At 35.5% G+C, this 27,985-nt stretch overlaps 1 protein-coding gene across 1 annotated transcript; it reads left to right on the top strand.

Annotated features, from left to right (window-relative positions):
* LOC121420218 (sodium-coupled monocarboxylate transporter 1-like) lies at positions 1-27,946 on the top strand. Its single transcript, XM_041614777.1, has 17 exons — positions 1-999; positions 6,219-6,284; positions 9,560-9,611; positions 11,608-11,675; positions 12,934-13,088; positions 13,798-13,938; positions 14,805-14,934; positions 15,545-15,633; positions 15,927-16,045; positions 19,001-19,068; positions 19,413-19,499; positions 19,744-19,985; positions 21,130-21,236; positions 22,790-22,920; positions 25,439-25,492; positions 26,403-26,468; positions 27,375-27,946. The coding sequence occupies exons 1-17, from the start codon at positions 664-666 to the stop codon at positions 27,471-27,473; spliced, it is 2,010 nt and encodes a 669-aa protein (XP_041470711.1). The 5' UTR covers positions 1-663; the 3' UTR covers positions 27,474-27,946.
* Positions 27,947-27,985: the final 39 nt, after the last annotated feature.

The following is a 27,985-nucleotide window of genomic DNA, read 5'->3' as shown; positions in this document are numbered from 1 at the left end:
AATTAGCACTTCATTTTTTACAGTGTAGTATTGATGAGGCATTAGATATTATATTACCTTAATTCTGGATACGAAAACAGAGAATCCCTATGCGGTGCAGTGTTAATCAGAGGCCACTTCAACGACCTGACAGTAGATTGCGCATTCAGTTGGGACCTAATTGTGTTCGCATATCCACATGAAAATATCATATTTGTGTTTGTTTGTCTCCGTTATTACAATATCTGGTGGGAGGTTCTCGTCAAAAGCACAATGTTTAGCCATGCATGTATGTATTCCTTTCATGTATGGATCTTCTTAAACAATAGATTCGACGTCACCAGAAATGTTATAAGTTTGACTTTCACAGTCGACAGACTACTATGTGTTGGGCTTGTGTGCTAGTGGTGAGAAAGACCTGGATGGTGAGCGGCCTCTCAGCATCGATCGCCTAGAAGCTCTAAAAGACTCATCTATTGCAGGTCTGTTTGCGTTGGCATCCGAACGCAAACAGAAGCTATAGTATTACAAGGGTCCGCTATTAAAGAAATAATCCTGCAACTACAAAAGCTTGCTTCACGTCGAGATCTGGGAGAATAGATAGTGATAGTTTATGAAGAGAGGTGAAATTGCAGTGACTGTCAGCGCCTTGCACAGCTTAGATATACAGACCTAAGTCCAGAAATGGAGGATATCAGATTCGGAGTTTGGGACTATGTGGTCCTGGCTGCGATGCTCTTAATCTCAGCCCTGATCGGGATCTATTATGCTTGCTCTGGCGGCAAGCAGAAGACAGCAACGGAATACCTACTCGCTGATCGGAACGCTAATCCAATACCCGTTGCTTTCTCCTTGGTGGCCAGCTTCGTTTCAGCTATCACGATCCTCGGGGTCCCTGCCGAGGTCTATGCGTATGGTGTCAGGTACTGGTTGTTTGCCGGTGCTTTCATCGTGGCAGGATGCATCACAAGTCTAACCATGCCCGTGTTTGTGAGGCTGCGACTTACTAGTGCCAATGAGGTATGTTAAACACACCGCATTCACAAGTACCCACTTCTAGGAGCCACAACTTATTATTAGCCAACAAATGTCACTAATTTCTTACCTAACTCAAAGATAGGCACCCCAGCTCTTATGAACTGTTCTCCCTAAAAACACCAATCATCAAAAAGAAGACACAAGGTGCCATCCCGGTCTTTATGGTATGTCTCGGCTGAGGAACGAACCCACGACCTCCCACTCACGAATTATGCGCTCTACCACTGAGCCACTGTACGCAATACACCATGCACACTTACAGACCCACATCCACTTAACCCCTGCAAAAAAGGTGGTATCTCATTAAGAATGTGCGGTCCTTCACGAAAAAACACATTTTATTTTTGTTTTAAATGCGGGTATTGTATCCTTGTCTAAATGCTAAATGTAAGAAGACCTTAAATGGTTGTATAATCATGATCATTATGAATAATGGTGAAGAATGTAAAATAGAAGAGCAGAGGGCGCAGAAAAACAATAAATAAATAAATAAACCGTTTGTTTTGCTCTAATGGCGGTTGTATATGTTTTGGAACTGTGTTGTTAGTCGTAACCTTTATCTGCAAAAGCCCATAAATGAGAATATCTTCAAAACAGAATGTCAACAAAGTTATCTTTAACTGTCATTATATTGGCCATTGTGTGTGACAACTCTTTGGCAGATGCCAATGTCAAATCAAAGTAGTTCAATGTACGTTTACATAGACTTTATTTTTTTAACCTGCAATCAGATTATTTCGGCAAAATACGTGTCAAAGTATTCGATAACATAAATTAAACGATTGCTCTCAAATTAAGTAATGGACAGCTCAAGCAAGTTCATTACCCATAATGCATCATTCGTAAAATTCTTCTAATATAGAACCACTTGACTGATAACACATTAATTCACTACGTATACTTAGAGGGGAATGAAACCAAGTAGGCGTGGGTCGAAACAAAAAAAATCAAAGAATAAGAGCAAGGAAAGTTTGAGAAAAAATTGAAAAATAATGAGAAAGTTATGAAATTTAAATATTGCAATCATTAATGCTATGGAAATCCTCCCATTGGCAAATGCGACAAAGATGTGTGATGTCACATGTGAACAACTTTCCCTTTGATGGACTATAAAGTACCCTCAAAATTTATCTTTTTGCTTGTTCTTATTGTGATACAAACTCTTTATCCATGATGTATCCTTTAAAACTCTGTATTACATGCCCTCCTCTAGCAATAACACATGATCTACTGATAGATGTGATAAAAGAGGCAATTTAAGTGAAATATATACTAAAGTAATGGGGATAGTTGTTCACAAGTGACATCTTTGTCGCATTGTCAATTTGAGGATCTCCATAGCATTAGTGATCGCATATTCAAATGCTCATAACTTTCTCATTATTTGTCCGATTTTTCTCAAACTTTCGTTGATCTGTTTCTTTGTTTTGTTTTGTTTTTCTTCACACAAGCTATCTTGTTCCAAATGTTTCATTCTCCTTTAAAACGTTTTATACTACATTTATAATGTTACTAAGTAGGAAACAAATATTTTCCCTCTCAAAACATTGTACTGTATCTCTTTTAATATTTTTTTTCTCTATTGGTACAAATATGGGCAAAAGTTGACAGACTATATAACACACATTCAAGTAGAAATCACACTCAGTGTTGGACAATTCGATCCCGATTTAATTCCCTCGTTAAGGCCGAAATCACGTAGATAATGGTCTATCCCTTCTGGTAAACATACCACTTTGTCCTTTTGTCTACTTCCATTTTCTTGCACTGTGGTTTAGTCCCACGCAGTCTATTAACCATCCACAAAAATATATATACTATACCAACTTGATTTCAATTTTTAAACTTCAAAAACATGCGATAAGAATGGTTAACCATTCGTCTTTTTATGCTCATACAGAACAAATTTTTAAGTCTCAGAGGATTTTGAAATTTTATGACTTTTATCATTCTTAGACTGCAATTTCTATGTATTAGTGTTATAAGTATCTTTTACCTCAGTCAATATGTGATTATTTTGTTTTATATTATAATGTACATAATTATACAACCAGGGGCAATAAGGATTTTCATATACCTGCAGTAAGAACAAAATTATTTAAAAACTCAATTTTTTTTATAGGGGACCATTAATTTGGAATACTTTATCAAAGGAACGTAAGGATTGTTGCTCTGTTTTAAGAAAAATTGTAAATACAAAATCATCACTACTTATTCATTTTTACGTAATTATTATTTTGTTTGTTTGGGTTAGTTAAATAATTCCCCTTTTGTACTTTAATTGTTCAAATAATATATTATTTTATTTGGGTCGGCCGTACATAAGGTTAACTTCTTTTTTGCTACTACCCTTTCAGTATAATACTTTATGTATGTCTATGTCTGATTTATTTCATGTTTGTACTATTTATATTGTTTTTGATACTGAGAAAAAATAAACTGAATTGAATTGAATTTTATAACCACATAACCTGGACGTTGTGGCGTGCGCCTGTAATCCAAGATGATGTGGGGAAGTTACAAATTGATGCAGAGGTTCCAGATTCTAACCCTGGACACGTCATTCGGAAAGTGGCATTAAAAGTCGGTCACATACGTTAAACAATCAAATCGATTGGTATACGCATGTGTAAAATCTCAATTACAAGAACACACATAATTTGGGCAAAAACTGTTTTATCAGACAATTACTATGGTAACAGTGCCTCTCAGCCAATCATAATCAAGGAAAGTTGTCAGACCTGACAACCTATCGGAGGAAAAAGTCGAGCAGTTACGCCATTACGATTGGTCAATAACAAAACAAGTGATGATGATTGGACCAAATTGCACAAAAAAAAAGAAAATCAAGAGTAGGATAAATCACACTGAGGCGAATTCAAATGATCTGACTTTGGCATCGAAGAATTGCAGATCCAGATAATTTCTACTCACATGACTCAGCTATGTCGGTTAATGAAAATGATTTGTATAATTTCTGTTTTAACTTGTTTCATTGATAATATTAGACTTACTATAGACTAATTAAGGGCATTTGTCATTTCATTCTGGTGTGATTCTCTCAAAATTGCGCGAATAATGCAGCGCCACATTTTCCATTTACTGAATCGATATGAATACAGCAGAAATATAACAAAAAATAATTACCACAAATTGTGTTGATGCAAAAATTCATTGCTGGACGATACGCGCCTAAAACACAACAAGATGATTTCACATGGTGGATACCTCCGCAGTGTGGTTTACCACAGAGTGTTCACATAGTGATGTTTGATTTCACAGTGCGAATTTACTCGTTCACAATGTGAAGATGTGATTCACAATGTTAAAACGCTCCAATTTAACAGAGTGAAGATGATTTCACACCGTGTTTCACACTGTGGGACACTGTTCTTTCCGGCAGGGTAAGGAGTATACATCTCAGATTTAGAAGTTATTCGAATTCTAATATTTTTATTTGTGACGTCATAAATGTATCATGTATTAAAAAATATCAGTGAAATGTCTTTTTCTAAAGAAAAATGAAAATGGATGTTGTACCTTCAGTATATCAACAGAAAATCATTTCATACCCGCTCTTGAAAGGTTTTTTTTTTGTCACCATGAACCATGAAACAATTGAAATTTATACATTTTGTATTACGTAACAAAATGGGCAGCTGCTTGTTTATGACGTCACAAATCAAAATCTAAAAACTTCAACAATCTTCAAACAACTTTCTCAATTTTTAATGGATTCCCTCAAGACTTCATCAATATATTTTTTTTAGTTTGTTCTGGTATTTTTTACAGCGAACCTTTCGTCAGGGTGACTTCTCACTTAAGTAGTCTATCTATGTCATGATGTTTGTACATGGAATGTAAGGTTGTAAAGATATAGGTTTCTGGGTGAAATGTCACAAATATTTGCTGAAGCCCATAATCAAATATGTTATAGCGTAATGAAATTCAAAATACAGGAGTTTCCAGTCTTATTTTGAAATGCATTTTTTTTTTCTTTCTTTCTTTGAATGGCAATCAGAAGGAGCGCCGTACAAATAGATTTTCGTATCCTTTCTCAATCTGCGGTAAGGGTGATTTAATAGATCATCGTGAAAAAGTGAGATCTTCATTAAACATCTTTATTTACATGTTCTCAATGTTAACCCATGCATGAAAAAGAAGCACATGTATAAACATGCACACGCTACCACCAAATGTTTTCATGGCTTTGTGGGTGAAAGATCATGAATGCGTCTTCATCAGACCAGACTTAACTCTTTGATTGAAAATGTGTATCTGTGCATGAAATATGGGTTCAACTCAAAATAAGGTTTTCAGGTTAAATTTCAAACAAGAGTTTTATTTGCCAAAGTAGCTTACGGTGGGAAGCCTACCTCATCTTTGGATTAGACTTGTACCCATGGGCGGAAATCCCAGGGGGGCCAGGGGGACGCGTCACCCATACCAAATAGTAGGGGATATAATATCAAATGTCCCCCTACTCTTTTTTGCTCTTTTATGATGGAGACAATACATCATTCACAATCGAAATAATACATTATTTTGGACTAAATGAACTTACTTTTGGGGTGAAAACTTTTTTCTTCTTCTTTTTTAGCTTGTCAATATTGTTTGGTTAAAATGATGTTACATTCTGGGTGATATCCTTTTTTTTTTTTTTTGCTTGTCAAAGTTTCCGACCCCTGGTCCCCCTATCTTTGGGGACAGATTTCCGTCAATGCTTGTACCAAACAAGATTCATACGTTTATGTGCCCTTTGATGGACTTAATAAAATAATTTGATTCCCACATTAGTTGAAATTGATGCAAAGATGTAAGTCATCTATGATTAGTTTCTTAAGAAAAAATGATTATGAAATATATATACCTTCATGCATTGCTATGGGCTTATTGATGGTGTAAATAATACCAATAAAAACTATTAATAATAATAATATTAATGATAATTGCAATCGTTATCGTCATAATCAAAATAAGAACAGTTTAGCAGGTGTAGGCAATGTAGTTATCAAACTGCTCAACCAGTGTGGTATGTATGACTATTACAAAATACCATAATTACTATTTCAACTTTCATTTCGACATTCAAAATTCTCACAAATTAGTCATATAGTTATCAGCCGAATGGGTTTTTTTATTGACAATAACACAATTGGATTCCATTGTTTATATATATTGCTTGTGTTTTTGTTTTTTAGTATTTTGAACTTCGATTCAACAGAGGTATTCGCCTCATCGGGACGGCCTTAACTTTTGTCTCAATGGTAAGCACACGTCTGTGTTTTTATTGATCATTTTATGAAGCATTACTAAGACAGAATATAAAGACAGATTATAATATCCCGTCTGTCTACACTACTGGCGGATCCAGGGGGGGGTGCGGTTAAAAACCTTCTTTTTTTCTTACCACATTTTTCCTCAGGGAAATTTGGCCCACCGTTTGGAAAATCCTGGATCCCCTGGTGTACCCTATAATTCAATATAAATAGTATATAAACATCATCGTACACCAATTTCTTTAAAATTATCTACAAAAAGAATTGACAAAGCTGTTTCTATCTAAAAATTTATATGGTTTCAAATATTTCAAAGTAGTCAGTTTTGACTGTTGTTTCCTTGTTTAATTGTAATCCTTTTCACATACATTACATACACACAAACATACACCCTCTCCCTCACACACACATATTATTTGTATATATATATATATATACACACACACACACATAAACACAAACAGATATGTATATATTATATAGATGACAAATTAGACATGTACAACTGCTTTGGCAGCTGTTGTATTTAATTATGCTGTAAAACCTCGATTTAAGCTACGCCTACAATTGTTCTCTTCATATATATACATGTATATATACATATCTATAGTATTAGTAATCAAACTAAATGAAGAATAGTCAAAGAATGCTCAAATATTCAAATATTCCACTATATATATATATATATATATATATATACACAACAAAAAAAGTAAGTCCCCCCTTAAACAAACATCAATAATTTCCAAACCAATGCGAGTTTTTAATATATTTTTACATGAGCGTGTAGGTAATTTTATAAGCTACCCTATGAGTAAATGTTATGGACGTATTTTACGTCATGCTTCAGTGAGCACCGTCAGAAGGCAAAAATGTCACTTTTGAAAAGTCACAAGCCAAATATCATGACTTTGATTCCATTTTATTGGAACTTATTCCACATTCTCATCATGAAAAATAGTCAGAAGGCTTATTAAAGGTACTTTCTAAAGGACGACACAATTTTTTTGGCTAAATTTCACGGTTGAATAAACACAAGTCAAAATTTGCTATAATTGGATATTTTACACGTTTCTATCAATAAAAATGATAGAATATGATGACAGTTACTTTTGGGAAGAGTTTCTTCAACAATATTCATCGTTTCACGGTTCAATGAACATTTATTGAAAACAAAAAATACGATTTTCAAATATCATAGGCAAGTATTGTTTCATTTTGATAACTGAAATGATCTTTTCTCAACTTTTTCGTTGTGTTTATGACCAATTAACATGCTTCAATGATTCAAAGGCGTTTAATTAAACATTCACGCTTGAATGAACATGTGGGATGTGATTAGCTCTTTTTTACGTTATTGGAAAAAATGCAATTTGTAACTATGGATATCTGTCACAAACCTCCTTGCATAGTTCATTTGATTTGATATTTGTGAAAATCCCGATGTTTAATGCATCAGTGAACACACAATACTCGAAAATTATGCAAATGAGAAGAAAGTTCAAGGCCTTGGCCCCACTCTGTGCCGTATCGAATTGTTACTTTGGTGTGCGCACCTTTTGGATAGTGTTACTCTGAAGCCATGTGCGAAGTTTCATGAAATAACTGTTGGCAGAAGTAACAAAAACCGTCTATGAAACAAACCCTCATTTCAAAATTTTGACTTCTTCTCTCCTAGACTTGTGCACATTATGGGTGCATATGTTTAAGAATAAGTAACCCCATATTTCAATATGGTGGAACTTTTTTTCAAGGCTGTCTTTAGCAATGTCGTTTGGCAGTAATGTTTATCAACCTATGGGCAGAATTCTGTGCAAAAATGAAATCGATTTATTTATTTATGGATGAGTGAGCACGCATCAAAGTGGGAAAATTGGTATTTTCAATGTCACAGACACATTTTAAAGGATAATAAAGTGATTATTGGGGGCAAATTCGGTTTCAAATGTGACTTTAATTGCTGTTGTTTTTATCATCCATCATTTCTATCACCACACACTTTCCGAATTTTAAACATTTTCATGGTTGAGCGAGCACAATCGAAAACTTAGGAATGAATACTCTTTATACTGCATAAATGTATTCTTTTCCTAACAATTTCTCAGGATCAGTTGAATGTATGGACAAATCAGTGGTGGATCCAGAATTCTAAAATGGGGGAGGGGCCTATATTCGGGGGAGCCACTAACATTTTCAAATTTTAACATGATCTAACAAGTTGTAGAGGATACTACCATAAACCCCTATGATGATACGTCACAATTCAGGGGCCGCGGAACGGTTTTCAAAGTGGGAGGGGGAGACTGAGCCAAATATGAGGGGGGGGGGTGCTGATCATGCAAAAAAATCAAAACTGTATGGTCATTTTTACATTTTTGTACATGCTTTTGGAAAAAAGTTGGGGCTGAAGCCCCCCCCCCCCCCCCCGCTTCCGCAGCCCCTGCAATACATTGTGCTCACTCAACCATGAACATACGATATCAAAATCTGGTCTGAAGTGGTTGAATGATGGATAGTAAAACAGCATAACACCAAAAAATTCACCTGAAAACAACTTTTTCCCTACTTTGTATTTGAACAAACTGAAAAACGACTCTTGTGACTTTTAAAAATGGTCATTTTTAATTCAATCTTTAATCACTCATGCATGACTCCACCGATCGATCTCATTTTTCCCCAGGAGTTGCTTAATGAGTGCAGAAAACCACCTATGAAATATCATATCTCAAACTAATTCGGTTCAAAAGTTAAAGCAATTTGATTTAGGGGGGACTTACTTTTTTTGTTGTGTATATATATATGTATATGTGTGTGTATGTATGTATGTATGTATGTATGTATAAGGATGTGTGTGTGGGTGGGTGATTTACCCACACAACTACACCAAAAGTATTGCTTCTTGTATCGATTCACAATACCTCGATTCGTCGAGATTTGATTTATGATAGTCATATTAATTCGTTGGACCATGATATCAAATATCTTTCTTATATTTTGATACGTATATTTAAACGCGTGGATACGTGGTACCAAAAATATGTTCATTTATTTTATTAAAGAGCACTGTTGAGTAACATGGACAAAGATCAAGCCATAGACTATTATTTGTCAAGTAGGGCGCCTTAGGCCACGGCACTTTCTCTTTCTTTGCATTTATTTGATTTTTTTAATGTATTACAATCCAAATATGTACCCCCATCTCCCTCTCTCCCACCCCCTCCTCTCTCCCTCCCTCTCTCCCCCTCTCTCTCTCTCTTACACAGATTTTCTACATCGCCGTGGTAATTTACGCCCCTGCCTTGGCACTCAATCAAGGTAAATATTTGAAACCTTCGAATTTTGTAGGAGAATTTCACCCTGACAAAAAGTTTACTGTAAAAATAACAACAAAAATAATAAAATAGATTGCCGAAGGTTTGAGAAAAATCCATCAAAGAATTACAAAGTTATTAGAATGTCATTATATGAAAAATAAGTCATCAGGAACCACTATAATAATGAAATTGATTAATTTCATATTGCGTAACATTTGGGGCGGCTGCTCATTTATGACGTCACAAATCCAAAATTTGAAATTCTAATAACTTTTTTAATCTTTACAAGATTTTTCTCAAACCTACACCGATAATTTTTCATATTTTTCTGCCATTTTTTACAACAAATCTTTTTTTCTCTAAAGAGGAAGGGTGAACTTCCCCTTTAATAACTGAACTAATGTATACCAAGAAATACAACTCTTATTCCTCTTGTTCTGTTTACCGAAGGACACATCTTCAACACATCAATAATTCTAAATCAGTTATTTGTATTCGTTCAATTGGTCCAAGTTCTGCGTAGACTAATGCACTGGCGGATCCAGAGGCACATCCGAACCCCCCCCCCCCCCCTCTTTGAGATGCGCAATTAAAATTGTAATCTAAATATTTCGTTGTAAACTCGACCCCCCCCCTGAAAGCGAGGGGCTTTTTGGCTTGTCTAACTTTCCTGCATGAGTAAAATGTCCCCCCCCCCTTACAATTTGGAAAATTTCTTGGTCCACCCCTGGACTAATGCATATATTCTAAGTCAAATATCATGAATATGATCACCATGAGCATCATGATAAAAAGGATTGGTAAAAATCAACCTTTCACCTAAATGTGCTCTTGATCATTTGCATTGTCATATCGTGGCCTTGCATGTCTACGTGGCAACATGCTCCAGTTAACTTATTGTTAGACAATGTTATTTGTTTGAAACATCGCGTATACTACAATGTTTAATTTAATGGGTTGAGATACAGTGCTCAGCTTATTCTTATATTCCCTTTCCTTGCAGTACAAATATTTATAGTTGGTTAACCCTTAGCATACCAAGGACAAAAAACTCGCGGTATAGGTTTTGCAGAACATTTGATCTTCTGTTATTCAAACCAAGAATGAACTTAACTTATACAAGAGAAAATCTACTGTTTGGGTTTTCATTTTGGCATGTTAAGGAGGTTTATTACCACTTGGGGCCTGTTTCATAAAGAGTTACAACTGTTGTAACTTTGCCACGATGGTAACTACCAAGACGGTAACCTTGATTTTGATTGGCTGCTGAGCCATGTTACCATGGTAATTGCCATATAATGGCAGTTACAATAGTTGTAGATCTTTATGAAACGGACCCCAGGGCATCGTCTTACAAAGAGTTATGATTGATCCCATCAATTGTGGAAATCCATCAGTGTCATAACTTGTTCTACAGGAAATTCGCACGATTTTTTTGTAAACAAAGAGATGCACACCAAAATTTTCAAGAAAACAAACTCTGCAGAGCCTCTAAGATAAACGAAAGGGTAATTAGGCTTCTCAGTCTTATCCTTGAGAATGATGGAATAAACCTGTTTTCGAATAATTAGCGCCCGGAATTAGCGACCGTTTTAACACCATAACTCGAGATTGGCACCATTCCTATGGAAAGCCGAAGTGGACAATATACGACGATTTGACAAAATATAGACGTATGGAATTTGCTTTTTATAGAAATAACTTTGCTCTGAAGTTACGATTGACGCTGCATGAAACCGGTCCCTTGAATTCAGGTGCATGCATGGAAAATATATAAATAAATAAATAAATGAAACGTGTTTCAATTTGGATGTTCTGTTCAAAGTAAGATGACAACATGTTGCATTCTGTATTGTTTTCGGATTCACTTTAATGATAAGTCCCAATTATTCATATATTCGATATTAACTCACCCCCTCCTCCTCCCCTTCACATCCGTCCATCTCTCCCCACCCCTTCTCTATCTCTCTCCCCCCCCCCTCCTTTCTCGCATCTAGTATCTGGTGTCAATCTATGGGGATGTGCCATCGCAACTGGAGTCGTTTGTACGTTTTACACCACTATAGTAAGTAGGGCTAATAGTACTATGCCTTGTTGAAATAAAGTATAAAGTGATTCCAAAAGACATTGGAGTTCTTTCAAACTGCTAAAAGGTGTATTGGCTGCATACTACAGCTGGGTTAATTGATATGCAGCATTTAGAAAAACCTGAATTGAGTGCTATATTACTTTTTATCAGGTAGTCTTTCACTATATAACCAATAAATGACCAGTAAGTATGATGGCCAATAAGATAAGTTTATTATAAGATACTCTTAAAGAAAGGTTTGTTATTATTATAATTAGAATTTTGTTAATATCATCATTAGAAGTAGTAGTAACAGTGGTGGTGGTGGTGGTGGTAGTAGTAGTAGTAGTTGTTGTTGTTGTTGTTGTTGTTGTTGTAGAATATTATTATCTTTATCATCGCCATCGTCATAACTATCACTATTTTTGTCATCAATATGAAAATAATAGTAGTAGAAGTAGTAGTATAAGTAGTATAAGGAGTAGTATATGTAGTAGTAGTAGTAGTTGTTGTTGTTGTTGGTGTTTAGTAGTTGTAGTAGTAGTAGTAGTTGTAGTAGTAGTAGTAGTTGTAGTAGTAGTAGTAGTAGTAGTAGTAGTAGTAGTAGTAGTAGTAGTAGTAGTAGTAGTAGTAGTAGTAGTAGTAGTAGTAGTAGTAATATAGTAGCAGCAATAGCAATCGGGTATAAGTACCAGTAATTGCCTTTGTGGCAATGTTTATTTCTATATCCTACATAGATTGAATCCTGTATAGTGATTGGTTCAAATAGCATCATGTGACCAAATATATTTCAACTATGATGTTGCGTGACGTCAGACCACGGTATATTTTTCGCTTTACCAATATTCTGACGTCATTAATTCAGAAAACTGGATATTTACCTTAACTCTCGGGCGCATCGGCCAGCGAGAACTCTCTACCGGGCAAGTCCCTTGATGTGTCGGCACAGGCACTAATCTGCGTTCCGTTGAGCGCGGTGGCTCGGAGAAAAGTAGGTAATTCAACGCAAGTAATCGGACGTTGGAAGCTCAGCGCATAGAATTTGGTTATAAATTATTAAAAGTAGATATAAAACAAACATATCAGGCGTTTCATACGAAAACATAGTGGAAATTATTAATCCTCGCTTGGACTGGCAAAACTACTATATTTAAAATAGTAATTGCCAGACCAACCTCGGATAAATAATTACACTATACTTTCTCAAAGCCTGATATATTTTTTTACTGTATTCACCCTTTTTCTTTCTACCCAGGGTGGAATGAATGCTGTATTATGGACTGATGTCTTCCAGTCGTTGGTGATGTTGTCCGGTCTCCTAGCTGTCATCATCCAGGGCTCCAATGAGGGTGGTGGTATGGGTGCTGTCTGGGACACCTGCTGGAGAGGAGGGAGGATCAACTTCTGGGAGTAAGTGATACCAGGATACTGTCAGATTCACGAGCCAACACCATCAAAGATGGTGACAATTATTTAAAGTCTAAGGCATATGCTTTGAGATGCTGGAAGATCTTCAAAAATTCGTTGGTCTTTCTCCATCTTTTAAATATTGAAGGGACATATATAAAAACAATGATTTTACATTTATTATAACTTGTTATTTAGATGTTTCATGTTTGTTAGGTGAGTCGCTTGTTCAAAAGTAACATGTATCTGTTTTTTTGCCCCAAGAATGTATTATATCAAACTCAATGTCAACGAAATCCGGTCGTATTGGTTTAGGTATATCATGTACATTATATGTAACATAATTTTTTGCCCCATCCACTTCCTACAAGGTACAAAATTATGTAAGATCATCGCCATCATCACCTCTATCACTTCACTAGTGACGTCATCATTTTCATCATCAGCAAACCCACCAACACCATGGACATCATCATCATCATCATCATTACCATTACCAGCGTGTTTTTTATATATATATATATTTATTTTCTTTTCCTTATCTTCATCATCGCCATTAACATTATGATCAGCGTCTTCATTTCCTGTATATATTATCATCATCGTCTTCACCCCCCCCCCCATTGGCATAATCATCCTACTTATGGTTTTCATAATGATCATAATTATGCTACCACGACCCATATTCTTATTTTCCGCTTTCGGTATTCAGGTTTGATCCGGACCCGACTATCCGGCATTCGTTTTGGAGTATCATCGTGGGAGGAGGATTCACTTGGGGCGCCATCTACGGTGCTTCACAACCCCAAATCATGAGATATCTGGCCTGTGGAAAAGTTAAAACTGCTTCCATGTAAGTACACTACTGTCTAAGCACAAAGGATTTAATCTTTTTTTGTCATGCTCTCTTGCTATCCCTCGCTAAATCTCTGTCCTTATCCTTTTCATTGTCATTTTTCATTGATTAAATATCAACATTTCATTTACATATAAACTCAAAATGAACAGCTATTCAAGTTCTTTTATTTTTATTTTTTGGTTTTTAATTTGTTCTATTTGACTGACTACAAGTAAACCAATATGAACTTTGTGTGTCTGTATTCTTTGCTGCTGCACCCCGTCTCTAGAACTGACTTCCCCACACAATTCATATCTCATCTTTCTTTGTATTAATTTATGATTTAATATTCATTTTCTAATTTATTGTTTATTATGTTTAATTCGTATTGAATTGTCAAGCGCCTTGAGCATTCCTTGGAGTGGGTATGTGCCCATGAGAAAGTTGGTTACTATAATAATATAATATGGATATACACAAACACATAAATATATGTAAATCCACTTGAATATACCGCATAACTTTTAAAAAGATTTGTGTGTATATATGTGTTTTTTGTGTGTGTTTACTGTTTGTGTATGCATTTTAGCATTTTGCTTCATTGTACGTCATCATAAAAACTCATGTAAATAATTAAGATTCGTAATATGAATTAAAAAAATATAAATAAAAAATGAGACGAATACCTACCAGTGAAATAAGTATACATGCCTATGGTCAAAATATGTAGGCCTACCAGACGACTTTAACAACGTAGGTATTGGTTAATTTTTTTTTTTTTTACTTTTTATGTTTTACATGTTTGTTTTGTTAATTTTATTGTTGTTGTTGACTGTATTATTATTATGTAAGTGTATTCTTATGTCCTGCCCAATTTCCAGAGCATTGTGGCTTGCGGTACTTGGTATGATCATCGTCCTATCCTGCGCCATTCTTTCAGGCCTTGTGATGTACGCCCGATACGCTACCTGTGATCCCTTCATTACCGGAAGAGTTACCAGCGGAGACCAGGTAAAGAAAAGGGCGAAAGGTATTTGAAGTATTGTAATCATCGATATATTTTTTCAATGGATTGAGCAAGAACGCGCTCTTTTGATGCCACCGAAAACACTATAAGAAGTACTCCAAAAGGCCAAGTGCGCTCAAAGTTCCACCTTTTTTCCTCTTGCGTGTGCGTAATCTCATTTTAGAATTTCCAGAGGTCAATGTTCTATTGCCCTGAATCTTTTTGACACGTATGTATTTAGGCCCATCATGTTGATTTTGGTTATCGTCGATGTCTGTAATGTATTCCAATAGCCAGGGTTTAAAAGTAAACTAAAATAGTGTGTTTTGGCAGTAGTGATCGCTGGATCGAGCTGTTTCAGCAGCAGTACGCACCGCATACGATTAGTCTATGTATTTAGGCACGTTTGCAGCATGCATAGACAACTTAAATGTGGTATCATTTTGATATGTCAGTTTTTGTCATCTGAGGACTTTTAAAAGTTGTAGATACGTCTGCAAGAACAACTGATCTGCCTGGCATATTTACTGTTTCTTTACTCAGCATTGCATGATGTAATATTCTTGTTTTTATTAATCAGTGATATATTGTTCTTTTCCCTTTTTTCATCTTTAGCTAATGCCATTCATAGTCGTAGATCTTTTCGGGAGCACACCGGGTCTATCTGGTTTATTCACTGCTGCAATATTCAGCGCTGCCATGAGGTAAGAAAAGTTTTTTCAAACCTTGATACATGCCGTAGTTTCGATTTGCAAAATGTCGTAAGTAAACATTCCACTTTAAATATTCATGTAAATACTAAATACTGTATCAATAAATACATTAAAAGTGTTCAATTCGCTTACTAAGAACCAATCAGATTGATTCTTTTATATTTGAAATTCATCGCAAAACTTTTTACTGGGGCCAGATGCGATTATTATGTTCTTGTAGCATTTGTCAAGAGGCTCCGTGACGAATGTCATCCATTTCTCCCTTTCCAATCTTATAATTATAGTACAGTGTCGTCTGGTCTGAACGCTCTCACTGCTGTCACAACCGAGGATGTTGTGACGAAAATTTTCCCAAGTGTCAAAAAGAATGATTCCATCTACGCGATAGTCAGCAAAATTGTGTGTAAGTATGTGTGAGGGTGCGTGTGGGGGGGTGTATGTGTTGTATGTGTAGTATATGTGTGTGTGCGTGCGTCTGTGTGGGTGCACACGTGAGGATGTGGGTGTGCGTTTGTGTGTGTAAATGTGTTAATGATCGGCACTTTATGACTATTGATGTAGCGCTAGTGTTCGCTACTCTTTATATGATATTTTGCACAATAACTTCATGAATAGCACCGAACCGAAATAATGATAATTCATGTAAATAATGTAATTATTCATTCAGAAATATTTTTATCCATCTTTCTTCATCCATGCGATCATACTCGTTTGTCAGAATTAGGAGGAAGTAGTATGTTAATCATCCAAGCTTGAACAAAGTTAGTAACTCTTACATTGGGAAACTACTTTTAAATCGACAAAGTGAATCCTTAGCTAATTATATTTTTGTGTAGGCTGCATAAAACACTGCAAAAACTCCGGTGTTGATTTAACACCAGCCAAGAATCTATATATTTCCACACCAGAGAAGTGCTAAACAACACCAGTTTCGTTTGGGATAGGTGTTTATCAGAGCCGGATCCAGGATTTTGAAATAGGGGGGCGCCGACGGCGAGGGAGCGAAGCGACCGAGCGGGGGGAGGGTGTGGGAGGGGGGATACCCCCTCCCACGGCAAGGACTTTTTCAAAAAATCATGTCCAAAAGTCGTATTTTGAGAGCACCTTTAGAAGAAAAATGCACACTTAAATCACTGTAACTTCATGAATAAAAGACACATACTGACTCATTTAGGAGCTGGTTTCCAGTCACACACCGTATAAGCGGTCATTCAAAACATACATTTGGCAAAGGCTCTTCTTGCTTGCATCGTGTGATTGAAACGTCAAATTTAAATGATACGAAACTGAGACTTGTAATCGATAAGTTCCGAATAATCCATTCTGTTTATTGTCATTTGTGTATTTACATTGTGTGTTTCAAACGAGAATTGTTTAGTCGTATGGCAACATGCATAAAATTTGGTTCTTTTTTCCCCAAAATGCACAGTAAATTGTTACAAACTACAGAAAAAAACGACATCATCTTCTGGTAATCAACCTTTTCCCTCGTATTATTTTCAAATCATCTTCAATAATCCAGTCATTCTGCACAACCTCAAAGTAATATAATGCTTCTTAAGGGGATTCTCATCATTTTTATTGTTTACGTTCAAAGTCTCTCATCGCGTTGCCATCTTAACTTATGACCAGCCAGGATGAAATTGTATTTATATTTATTTTAACATAAGATAATCAATTTTTACGAAGCACTTGTTAAAACTATACCACAAATAATCAAATAAGGTCAATGATAAAATGCTAGAAAATACATGTAAGGAGCTTTGATATCCAGTCCATAATTGTATAAGTTATAACTATCAGTGGCAGAAAATGTAAAATAAACCGAGGCTCGTCTTCGGTATACAGAGTTCAGAAGGCATTTTGTAAGCTTTTCATTTATGAAATTACAACTTGTTTAGACCATGAATTCATATAGGCTTCTAATTTGATGTTTTTTCTACATGTTGAATCAATGTATACTAGCTTTCCAACCAACAAAGTAAATGTTGTAAACTGTATTGATTGCCTTCTGTTGGGGGGACGTGTTCTCCTTCAAATATTTCGGGGGAGGTCGTCCCCCCCCCTAGATTTTTAAAACTATTTTTTTTTCGATTTTGCTGGCAATTTTTTTTTAAAGATATATTGTAATCAGCAAACCTATAGATTATCAAACATTAAAAATTGGGTAAGGGGGGGGGGTTAATGTCACAATTTCTACTTTTTAACAACACACAATGTGTCCTCGGGACGTTTTTCCCCAGCACGAAAGTATTTTTATTCTCCCCCCACACCCCCCCCCCCCCCCGTCACATAAAATCTTCGCTCCTTACGCTGACATATAGCTGCCTATACACAGCAAACGCGGAGTGGGGTCGACTGGTGATTGAGAATATACAATTTTGCTCCTTGATAATTCGTTGGAATGATTGCTTCGGCGAAACTTAGTTGGGGCGCCCTGGATAATATGCCTCTGAATCTACCAGAAAGTGTAAAAGTTAGTTTACATTAAATACAAATATGTCTGACCTATACATTTCAGTGAAAACGTACATGACCAAGGCAGAATGATAATGCTGCGCACGTGGCGCCCGATATATAGGGCTTCATCTTTCAGTGAAGAATAATCTCGGGGATAGACATTCGCATCGTTGACACTTTCTCTCGCGATCTGTTACTTACAATTTACATGTATTTGCCATAAAGACGGACAAACGCATGTTACAAAAAACACAAAATTTCGGGAAAAAATGATATCCAATCCAACATCTTCACACTGGTCACTGCACTGCAACTCCCAATTACAAGTGGTGCAACTTTCCAACCAATCGACTTGCGCGCCTTGGAATTCCGGAATTTACATATTGCAATACAGTATGACAGAGGTGCATTTGTGCGAACACAAAGGCCATGAGCGTAAGTTAAAATATAGTTTTGACTAGATCTAGCCCTTGAAATTGACTACATTGTACCAATCCAGTAAATATAACCATCCCCCCCCAAAAAAAAAAAAAATCCGGCGAAAATAGGGGGGGGCGCGCGCCCGGGGCGCCCCCTCTGGATCCGCCACTGTTTATACAATATATTAAACAGCATTGGTTTGATTCCAAACTGGTGTTGTTAAAATGCTTCTCTGGTGTGGATATATATAGATTCCGGGCTGGTGTTAAATCAACATCGGAGTTTTTGCAGTGTATAACACTTGCTTTATGTTATTTTTTTCCAAACACAACAGTACGAAGTGAGAGTCGGTACAGTTACAATAGTCTACATCTATCGGTTGGGCTAACGGAGCTAGTCTATATTACTGAACTAAAAACACAACTTTGCAAGTGTGAAAAGTCTACTTCGTATTCTTTTTTTCTCCGTTTCTCCTCAGTGTTTACGTATGGTGCGATATGTGTTCTGCTGACTTATGTTGCTTCCAAACTTGGGAGTGTTCTTCAGGTAAGTCGAACGATCTATTGGACTGGGAATGATGCTTAAGTGAAACAAAACGTAACAACGGCTTTGGTCGTTACTTTAACACTTGGTGGAGACAGTATGATCAGTCTCTAAGGTATAATGTTAACACCTCGGGGTGTGGTCCTTTAGATACCTCAATGGGGAGCAGTAACACAAGGGTTAGTAATCATTATGCAGTGTTTAACGATTGATTGCATTGACTACAATGTACAATTTGTACAATCAATCGTGAAAATCAAGCTTACGATTAACGTTACCAGGGAGTTGAGAGTAGTTGCCCTTGTGTCAGTATTAACACACTCTTCCACTTTTTTCATTACATACAGTTGACGTTGAGCATTGGTGGCATGGTAGGTGGACCTGCCCTTGGGCTAGCAACACTAGGGATGTTCTTTCCATGGGCAAACAGCAAGGTAAGGATTTTCATCAATATCATTGCTACAGAACGCAAATTCGTTTAAAAAATCTCCTTTCCAATTTTCAGGTGATCATGAAGGCCTAATTCACGTCTCTGGTTTGTCCTCCATTAGAAGATACATGTGATGCTTGTCCTAGCTCAGTCGCAGCTGACACAACACAAAAAATTAAATAACTAAGACAATCTTCTATGAAGAAATAATTAAACAAATAATATTATTCTGTTGTTGTTCTCCTTAGGGCGCCCTTGTCGGAGTCCTTGTCAGTCTCGCGTGGTCTCTTTGGGTTGGCATCGGAACGTACGTTGATGGTGTCCTTTATCCTCGAAACCCTGGCTTCCTCCCTCTCGATATCTCCGGCTGTCCTGCTCCACCTGCTCCTCCTACTATGAATACCAGCACAATAACGACTTTAATGATGACCACAATGGACGCCACCTCTTTGCAAATGACCACCCCGGGAGTCCCCGTCGCTCCGCCAATGTAAGAAACTTTCAAATTCATATTTATCCGGGCACCCCACCCCCCCCCCCCAAAAAAAAAAAAAAAAATCTGTATATAAAAAAGTACAAATATAAAATATATCGAAATCAGATTAATCAAATGATTAATAGCATATAAACAACAAACATCGAATTAAACGAACGTAGAAAATTTGGGTATCGTCGAGACGAGATGGGCATATAACGTGTCTCTTCGTAGTGTAAAATTATTATTATTATTGTACTTTTTAGACAAAATAGAAGTTAGTAACTCTTCGCAGCTAAAGTGATTCTGGTAATAATAATAGATAATAATAGTAATAATTGTATTTAGGATATTTTCTTTGAGTGTCGATTTCCATAACACACCAATGATACTAGTAAATGATGTGTAGATGTTATCCGAGAACTAGCTTCTCTAGTATAGGTAAAGGGGGGTGGGGAATAATAGGCAATGAATAGACCAGTTCGTAGTTACTTCATGGACAATTTTGGTCAAATGAACTTTCATTTTTTTCATTATGATAGGCAGATTTTAAAGCAAGATATTACGTAAGCTTGCCTTCCATAGCAGGATGAAGAAATTGAATAGACCAAGTGACTAGAATAGCACACAAATGAACACTTCATGAAGGTATTTGTTGCATTTCACTTTGAATGCATATCACGGCATGTTGCAAAATGTACTTGGCAAGCTTCGAAATACCAGTCGTTCGTGGACGCATTGTTGTTTTTTGTGGATGTAAATGAAAACCACGATTAAAAAGAATATATTAATAATCAAGACATCAAAGTTGGTGCTTATCTTATTAGATTTTAAACCACCATGTCACTTTGGTACAAATGACCTTCCTCTGATCATGCGTAGAATCTTTTGATCATGCGCAGAAAGGAACTACGAACTGGCTTCCGCCATTGAGCCCGAGAGCGCGCAGAGGGCAAACAGTTTCGGTAGTCCTGCGCATCGGCATGTGCAACATGGAAACCTTTCCCGCCTGAAGATTTCCTATCGATTTTGTGGTACCTCCATCGCGCAATGGTACATTTATTGATGTATAACCGTTTAAAGCTCTTACGATTTAATGTCAATTGATGTTTCAAGAATATTATTTTTTTTCAAATTAAATGGGTTTTTTTAATAACAGGCCGCCCCCAGAGCCCCTTGGGATCTACAAGTTATCTTACATCTGGATTGGTTTCTACGGCTGGATGATCGCTATTGTTCTTGGATTAATATTTAGCTTCCTCACAGGTATTTACTTGTTTTCTTTCTATATCTATTCTCAATTTACCATATGAAGAAATTAGTGCAAAAACTCATAAATCCAACGTGAGCAACTAAGGGGAGGGGTATTTTTCCCTTACTCGTGTGGACCGCTTCATGACGCTGTTTTTAGGTTGAGATTGACTTTAAAAACGACTGGTGATCCTTTCCTGTCGTTAACGATATTCACCATATGATCAAACCATGGAGGTAGAAAGAAACGTTTATTGGTAAGTGAGTAAGAAAGATTCACCAGTCGTTCTTAAAGTCGCTATTAATTTACAACAGCTTTATGAAACGACCCCCTGATATTCCCCAAATAATTTCTCTTCAGTGAGCTATTTTCATTGAATTTAGTTATTTTTAAGTCTCAACATTGATGGAGTATAAATGATAGCGTTGTAAATTGTGTCTGAAATTCCATGGAAGAATATCTGTTTATAATTTCTACAAAAAAAATCATGTCACAAATCAAAATATTTGTGATGTCACATGTGAGCATTCAAATTTTGTCAGGTTATATTTAATCTATAAATAATAAATTTGGGTCGTGCATGATGACTTGACATAGTTTCCTCATAGAATTATGAATTAAAGGGCTAGTTCACCCTGACAAAAAGTTTATTGTAAAAATAGCAGAAAAAATATTGCCGAAGGTTTGAGAAAAATTCATCAAATAATAAAAAAGTTATTAGAATTTCAATTATTTGATTTGTGACGTCATATGCGAGCAGCATTCCTACATAGCGAATGGTAAAAAATCAATTAAATGTCATTTTCTCAGAAAATTGAAAATGGTTTTTACTGTACCTTTTGTATATCAATAGACAAATCATTTCACACCCGATCATGAATAGAAAACAAAATCAAGTCATCAGGAACCATATAAAATTTGAAATTCATGCGTTTTATATTACATAACACATGGGGCAGCTGCTCGTTTATGACGTCACAAATCCAAAACTTTGAACTCTAATAACTTTATTACTCTTTAACGGATTTTCCTCAAACCTTCACCAATATTTTTTACTATTTTTTCTGCTATTTTTACAACAAAGTCTTCTTCAGGGTGAACTTCCCCTTTAAAGTACATAATAATAAATTGAATGTAAAAAAATATAACTATTTCTTTATATACAAAGCACATTTATGCAAATTTAAATCACATGTATAATTTTATCATGGGATGGATCTACCCAAGCCATTTCAGTGTTGTTTCTCTTACCTTACTTTGCAATCTCTAATTAAAACTGAACTCTTTTAATTTCTCATATCTATCAGTTACTTCTTTTTTACACTTTAAATCTGAAAGATTTGAAATAAATCCAGGTCGGCTGTGAATGATAACAGCCGAATGTTAGATTTGGATTTGAACCTTGTGGATTTAAATACAATGCCATGATATCATAAATTTAATCTTCGAGAATTACAAGTAAATCCGTAAAATTAAAAACAACTTAAATCCCAGTATTAGACTTGTCACTATTCAACGACATTTTTATTTGTGTAATACCTGGATAATGATTTTTTTTTTGTTCAAGGGGCTACGGATCCACGGAAGTTAAATCCCGCCCTGATCAATCCCATCGCTGATTGGTTCTTCTGTTGCCTTCCGTCTTCCTGGAAGGATTCACTCAGATGTAGGGTAGGGCAGCATTATCAACCAGACGAAGTGAGTACGAATTTTATTATAATTTAAAGATTTACATTGAAATGAAATTAAATGAAATGAAGTGATCTCGAGATGTTTAGTTTGCTTCCTTTATAATATATATATAGATATATATATATATGTATATATATATATATATATATATATGTATATATGTATATATATATATATACATGTATATATACATGTATATATAATAGTACGACCAAATGCCGTCAGATTTGTTGCCTGCTGGGGTGTATAGGATGAAATCATTTCATGGACATGAGCAGGAGAACGAGTGACGCGGCCACCCTTTAAGCAGTACAGTCAGTCGGCAAGCCCTGAAAAAGTAGCCTCTTTTATCCAAGTGATATTCATGACTATAGGGTTTTTGCATTATTAATGAGCTTGGTGCGAACCAAAACACCTCTTTTTATTCTGCCATTGCTGCTCTAAATATTAACAAAATTTCCTGTTTTTGGTATCTCTGTAAAGAAGAAGAATCATTCTTTCAGGTCATGTGTTTAGAATTTTTAAAAAATATTGTAATACAGTGCGTATCAAAAAAAAGTTTACACTTAGAAAAAATCCTGTAAAATTATATATTTGTAATATTCTGAACATTTTTCCACATTTTAATATTGGTACAGATCCATTTAAGCAAATGACGATATAACTGTCGAAAAATATTTCCACTTGAGTGAGCACCACTCACTTTTGAAAAGTTAGTGAAAAATGATTTGCGCAGAACTTTGAAATAGTTATACGAATAAAGGTAGACCTTAGTCATGAAGAAAAAGTGGAATTTAGCTCGTAACATTGATTTGAAGATATATTTTACCTTTTTTAACTTTTTTCCTTGCCCAAAACACTTTGAAGAGTGGATTGCGCCCCGCCCCACTTTCCCCACACACTGAGGCCATCGTGACGATATTTGCTTTACACTGAGCTGTGATTTACATGAAATGGCTTAGGCTTGATTTCCATTTTCTTTATCATTGCCAAGCTTCGGAAAAGTGTGGAGATACAACTATCAAATGAAAAATGAAATGTAAACCCACTTTAAATGATAAAATTTTAGTGAAAATGCTGGAGATGTCTGATATGAACTTTTGTTCAGATTCAGTTGTGTCTTCAGATCCAGCTGGGACAAAAGGTTAAAGTTTGTGCTTACTAAGTGTTGAAATTTCAATTTGGGTAGCAAAATTATTACTAAATGCTTGAATGTATCCGTTTTATTTCAATTGACTAAAAGAGCAAAGGAATAGTATGAGAAATGTTGTGCAGGATAAGTTTGATTTCGCCCTTTCCCCTTGACACAGCGTGAAAACAAGCATTTCTGCGCAAACAGATTTCTGCGAGCTTTACAAAAATGGACAGTGCTCACTCAAGTGTAACATTCTGTCAAAACTTTTAATTTCATTGGATAGATGAGACCCAAACCCAAGATCATATGTGAAAAAATTACCCACATGCTGTATATTTTTTAATTCCCAGGGGTTTTTCAAAGTGTAAAACTTTTTTTTGATACGCACTGTATAGGGAAAACTTTTGATATAAAACGTGAAACAAAATGATTTTTTTCATGCAACAAATGTTGGTTTTTTCACACTTGATTTCTGTTTTAGCACAAATGATTTTTAGATCATGATAAAGCTGAAGATCTACGCTTTAATATGATATAATTTGTATAAGAAGATGTATCTTAGATGGGTCAGCAGCCACCTTTTCATGGGCCAAGTATATTTAGCAGCTCAAAAACAAGAATACTGCACTCTGATTGGTCAGAGACAACACACCCACGCAAATTCCAATGTTCCCCACACTGGGCCTCTGCAAGGTCACACTCACCATGTGGTAATCTCTTCAAATAACCCGCGCCTGTTGTTGTGAAAACATTATTCAGCCAATCAGAACTCTGGATTTTATGTTACTCAGAAATTTTAGAAATCTCGTCTTGCATCTTGATGGAAAAAGCTGGCTGCTGACCCATCTAAGAGATGCCACATATCAAGAGTGACATTGTAAGAAAGTATAGAGTTTGAGCTTTCTGATGATATAAATAATGTTGGTACCTAAAACACAAAATGTTGCACAATTTGCAAGTGAAAACAGAGGAAGAAAATTCTGTTTGATGCATCTTTTCTGGTAAAAAATTCACTTATTTATCAAAATCTTTTATTCAAAAGAAATAACCAATATGAAAGAGTAATATTTACTCTTTCCAATGGTACAAAAATAATTAATTTTGCTCCAGGAGAAAGTGGTTAAATTTCTTTGAGAAAGAAAGTCTCACAATTCAGGAGATTTTGCAGGGACATGAATTCAGCCACGAGAGGACTTAGATAAATCTTGCCCATTTGCTCATTAACTCAGGGGCTTGCCGACTGACTGAGTAGATCAGTCGAAAGATTTCTTTTCCTATTAATGCCTCTTGTAATCTTCCAATCAGTAGGAAACAAGACTGATACTATTCTTGGTTGATAGTTCGAGAATTTTTGTTTTACTCGTTGATCATATTTCTTTCTTTATTCAGATTGATCTTGTGGACGGTGAAGCGTGCGAGGTCAAAGACCAAAAGGGTGTCGAGGTAAGATTAAATATGTTTAATATAAGGATGCCAGTTGGAATTGATCAGAGGGTCCGAAAATCACCTAGAATACAATATTTTGTACACAAAAATGCTAAAACTATGGCCGGAAAATAAATTGCCAGGGCCTGAATTCAGGCTTTTGCCTGAAAACTGGCATCCCTGTACATTGATGCGAATTGTAAAACCCATATAGGGTATCATATTCTTTACGTTGAAACTTAGTGACAATGGCTTGTCTCTTTAAAAATCATTTTATTTTCATGCAAACCTCCTCCGTTTGGCCACTTCGTTTTTATATCTTAGCTTAGTCAGATTCGTTCTTAATAAATTTGCTACGTTTCAAATTTAGTCTCTTAATATTTTTGATTACTGGATATTATGTTTTCTATTTTACTATTATGTTTGATTAAAAATTATCTTTAAAAAATATTTTACCTAATAATGATCGTTCGTATTTTGACGGGAAGTAAATCAATCTTAATTTGTATTTAATATATATATACAAAAATTAATATATACCCGACATATGTCATCTGCTTTCCATTTCAATTGAACGTAAATGGAATGTGTCATCATATAAGTTTTATAGGCCTATATATAGATATTTTTTCCGATTGGTGCTGTTCATTCCATCAATGTACCTCATAATTAATTTGATTTTGTTACTATACTTTCCGATTTATCCTTGGAATAGGAGCAGCACAGTGAAAAACCCAATTTTTATCAACTTTTATGACTTTTGTTCGCTTTTTGTGATTCATATTTTTACAGGTATATACATGTATTTACATTCATGTTTGGATCAGATAACAATGATTTTTAGTATATTTTCCCCCATCCCCACGGATTCACCAAGTGAGTACTAGTAACGATACATTTAAAAATGTGTATCTCGTTTTCTCTTTAGTCTGGCTTTGCTGTAACCGAAGATGAATCTAATCCGAAAGGCAACACGAAGAATGAACCATTGAAGGTAAAAAGAAACTAGTCATCACAATTTTTGTGAGCTATAATCATGCATGAATTAGTATTTGGCTAAACCATGTAACCCCAGAAAATGTTGATTTGAATAAATAGAGAAAATCCAAACTAGCATAACGCTGAAAATTTCATTACAAGTTGTTGCATTTTAAAGTTTCGATTTTTTTTCACAAATCAGTGATATAGAAAACTCAGTGACATGCAAATGAGACAGTCGATGATGTCCCTCAGTCACTTCTTTTGTTTTTATTGTTTGAATCATACAATATTTCTTTTTTTACAGATTTGAAAATAAGGAACAACTTGACTGAACCATAATGCTAATTTCACATGTTCAGGGAGGAATAAATCGTTGCTTCACTTGACAATGAGGAAAAATTAGATTATTTCATATCACAAAATACAAAAGAAATAGTGAGCGGAAGAGGTCAACTGTCTCCTAATTTGCATACCGACCAGGATGTGTATATAACTCTTTTATGAAATTAAGCGAAACTTTAGAATGTCACAACTTTTTGATATTACATCCGAGTTTGATTACATTTTGAGTGTTACGCGCGTTGGATTTTCCTCTTTTTATTCAAATCAACCTTTTGTTGGGATGGACTTAACCTTTAAAACGCATTTGCAATGAGTTCAGCGCTATATAAATGTGTATCATTATCGTCATTTCTGCTATAATCATCATCATCAACATCATTATTTTATTTGTTATTATTGTCTTTACTATTTTTATCATTATTGTATTATTACTATCATCATTGTTAAAGTATTAAGCCTTCCCTCTACTTATCAAAATATGTTCATCACTTAATCAGATGACATTATTATCTTGTTTTAATGTGACCCAAACAGTTGTGAATAATGACGTTTGTGTTTATATACCTCACTTTCTCAGGCTAACAACAGAGTACCCCCAAGTTATGAAGAGGCTACAGTTAGTACAAAGAGTGACAAGGGAACCCAATCCATGGATGATGAGGATACAAGATTGTAAATACTTATAGACTGCGTCCAGGAAAGAGAGTTTTTGCTCCGCGATGCATGATTAATTCAAGAGCACAGTTAATGTATTGAAAACGCCGTCAAATGACATGTATTACCTGGGAGGTCTTTGTCGAAGATTGGTGAAGCGGCCCCTGCACGCAACAAGAGCCAAACTTTATTTGTCAAATTTGTTTTCTGTCCGCTAAATAATCTCTCCGGTAACGTCGTAATATGAACACGGATACACAGAAGGCTTCCGACATGCGCTCATCAGAGTAAAATCCCATTGCTAAAACGAAACATCTTTGATAATTTTTTATCAAAAATTTCAAGACAGCAATCTTGGCGTCTTTATGGTGCTGCAATACCTGTAAATAACGTGTATTTAGAAACTTTTTTAGTTTGTACATATGGTGAATGTCAATGTATATTTTTCTTAACTTGGAATTTCACGTGACGTATGGAAAGGCAATGAAAACAATTTTCAAAAATTAGTTTGTGATTCCTTAAAAAAATAAATGG

The sequence above is a fragment of the Lytechinus variegatus genome, chromosome 8 (assembly GCF_018143015.1).
Source record: "Lytechinus variegatus isolate NC3 chromosome 8, Lvar_3.0, whole genome shotgun sequence".
NCBI classification, from domain to species: Eukaryota; Metazoa; Echinodermata; class Echinoidea; order Temnopleuroida; family Toxopneustidae; genus Lytechinus; species Lytechinus variegatus.
The sequence above is the reverse complement of the archived record's forward strand: the minus strand, read 5'-3'. Positions and strand labels throughout refer to the sequence as shown.

What these genes read in the sequence shown, in the direction of transcription:
- LOC121420218 (XM_041614777.1), top strand. Translation starts at nt 664, where the DNA reads ATGGAGGATATCAGATTCGGAGTTTGGGACTATGTGGTCCTGGCTGCG. An exon ending in CCTTAACTTTTGTCTCAATG is followed by an intron (nt 6,285 to 9,559) that starts GTAAGCACACGT and finishes TCTCTTACACAG; the next exon opens with ATTTTCTACATCGCCGTGGT. An exon ending in ATATTCAGCGCTGCCATGAG is followed by an intron (nt 15,634 to 15,926) that starts GTAAGAAAAGTT and finishes TTATAATTATAG; the next exon opens with TACAGTGTCGTCTGGTCTGA.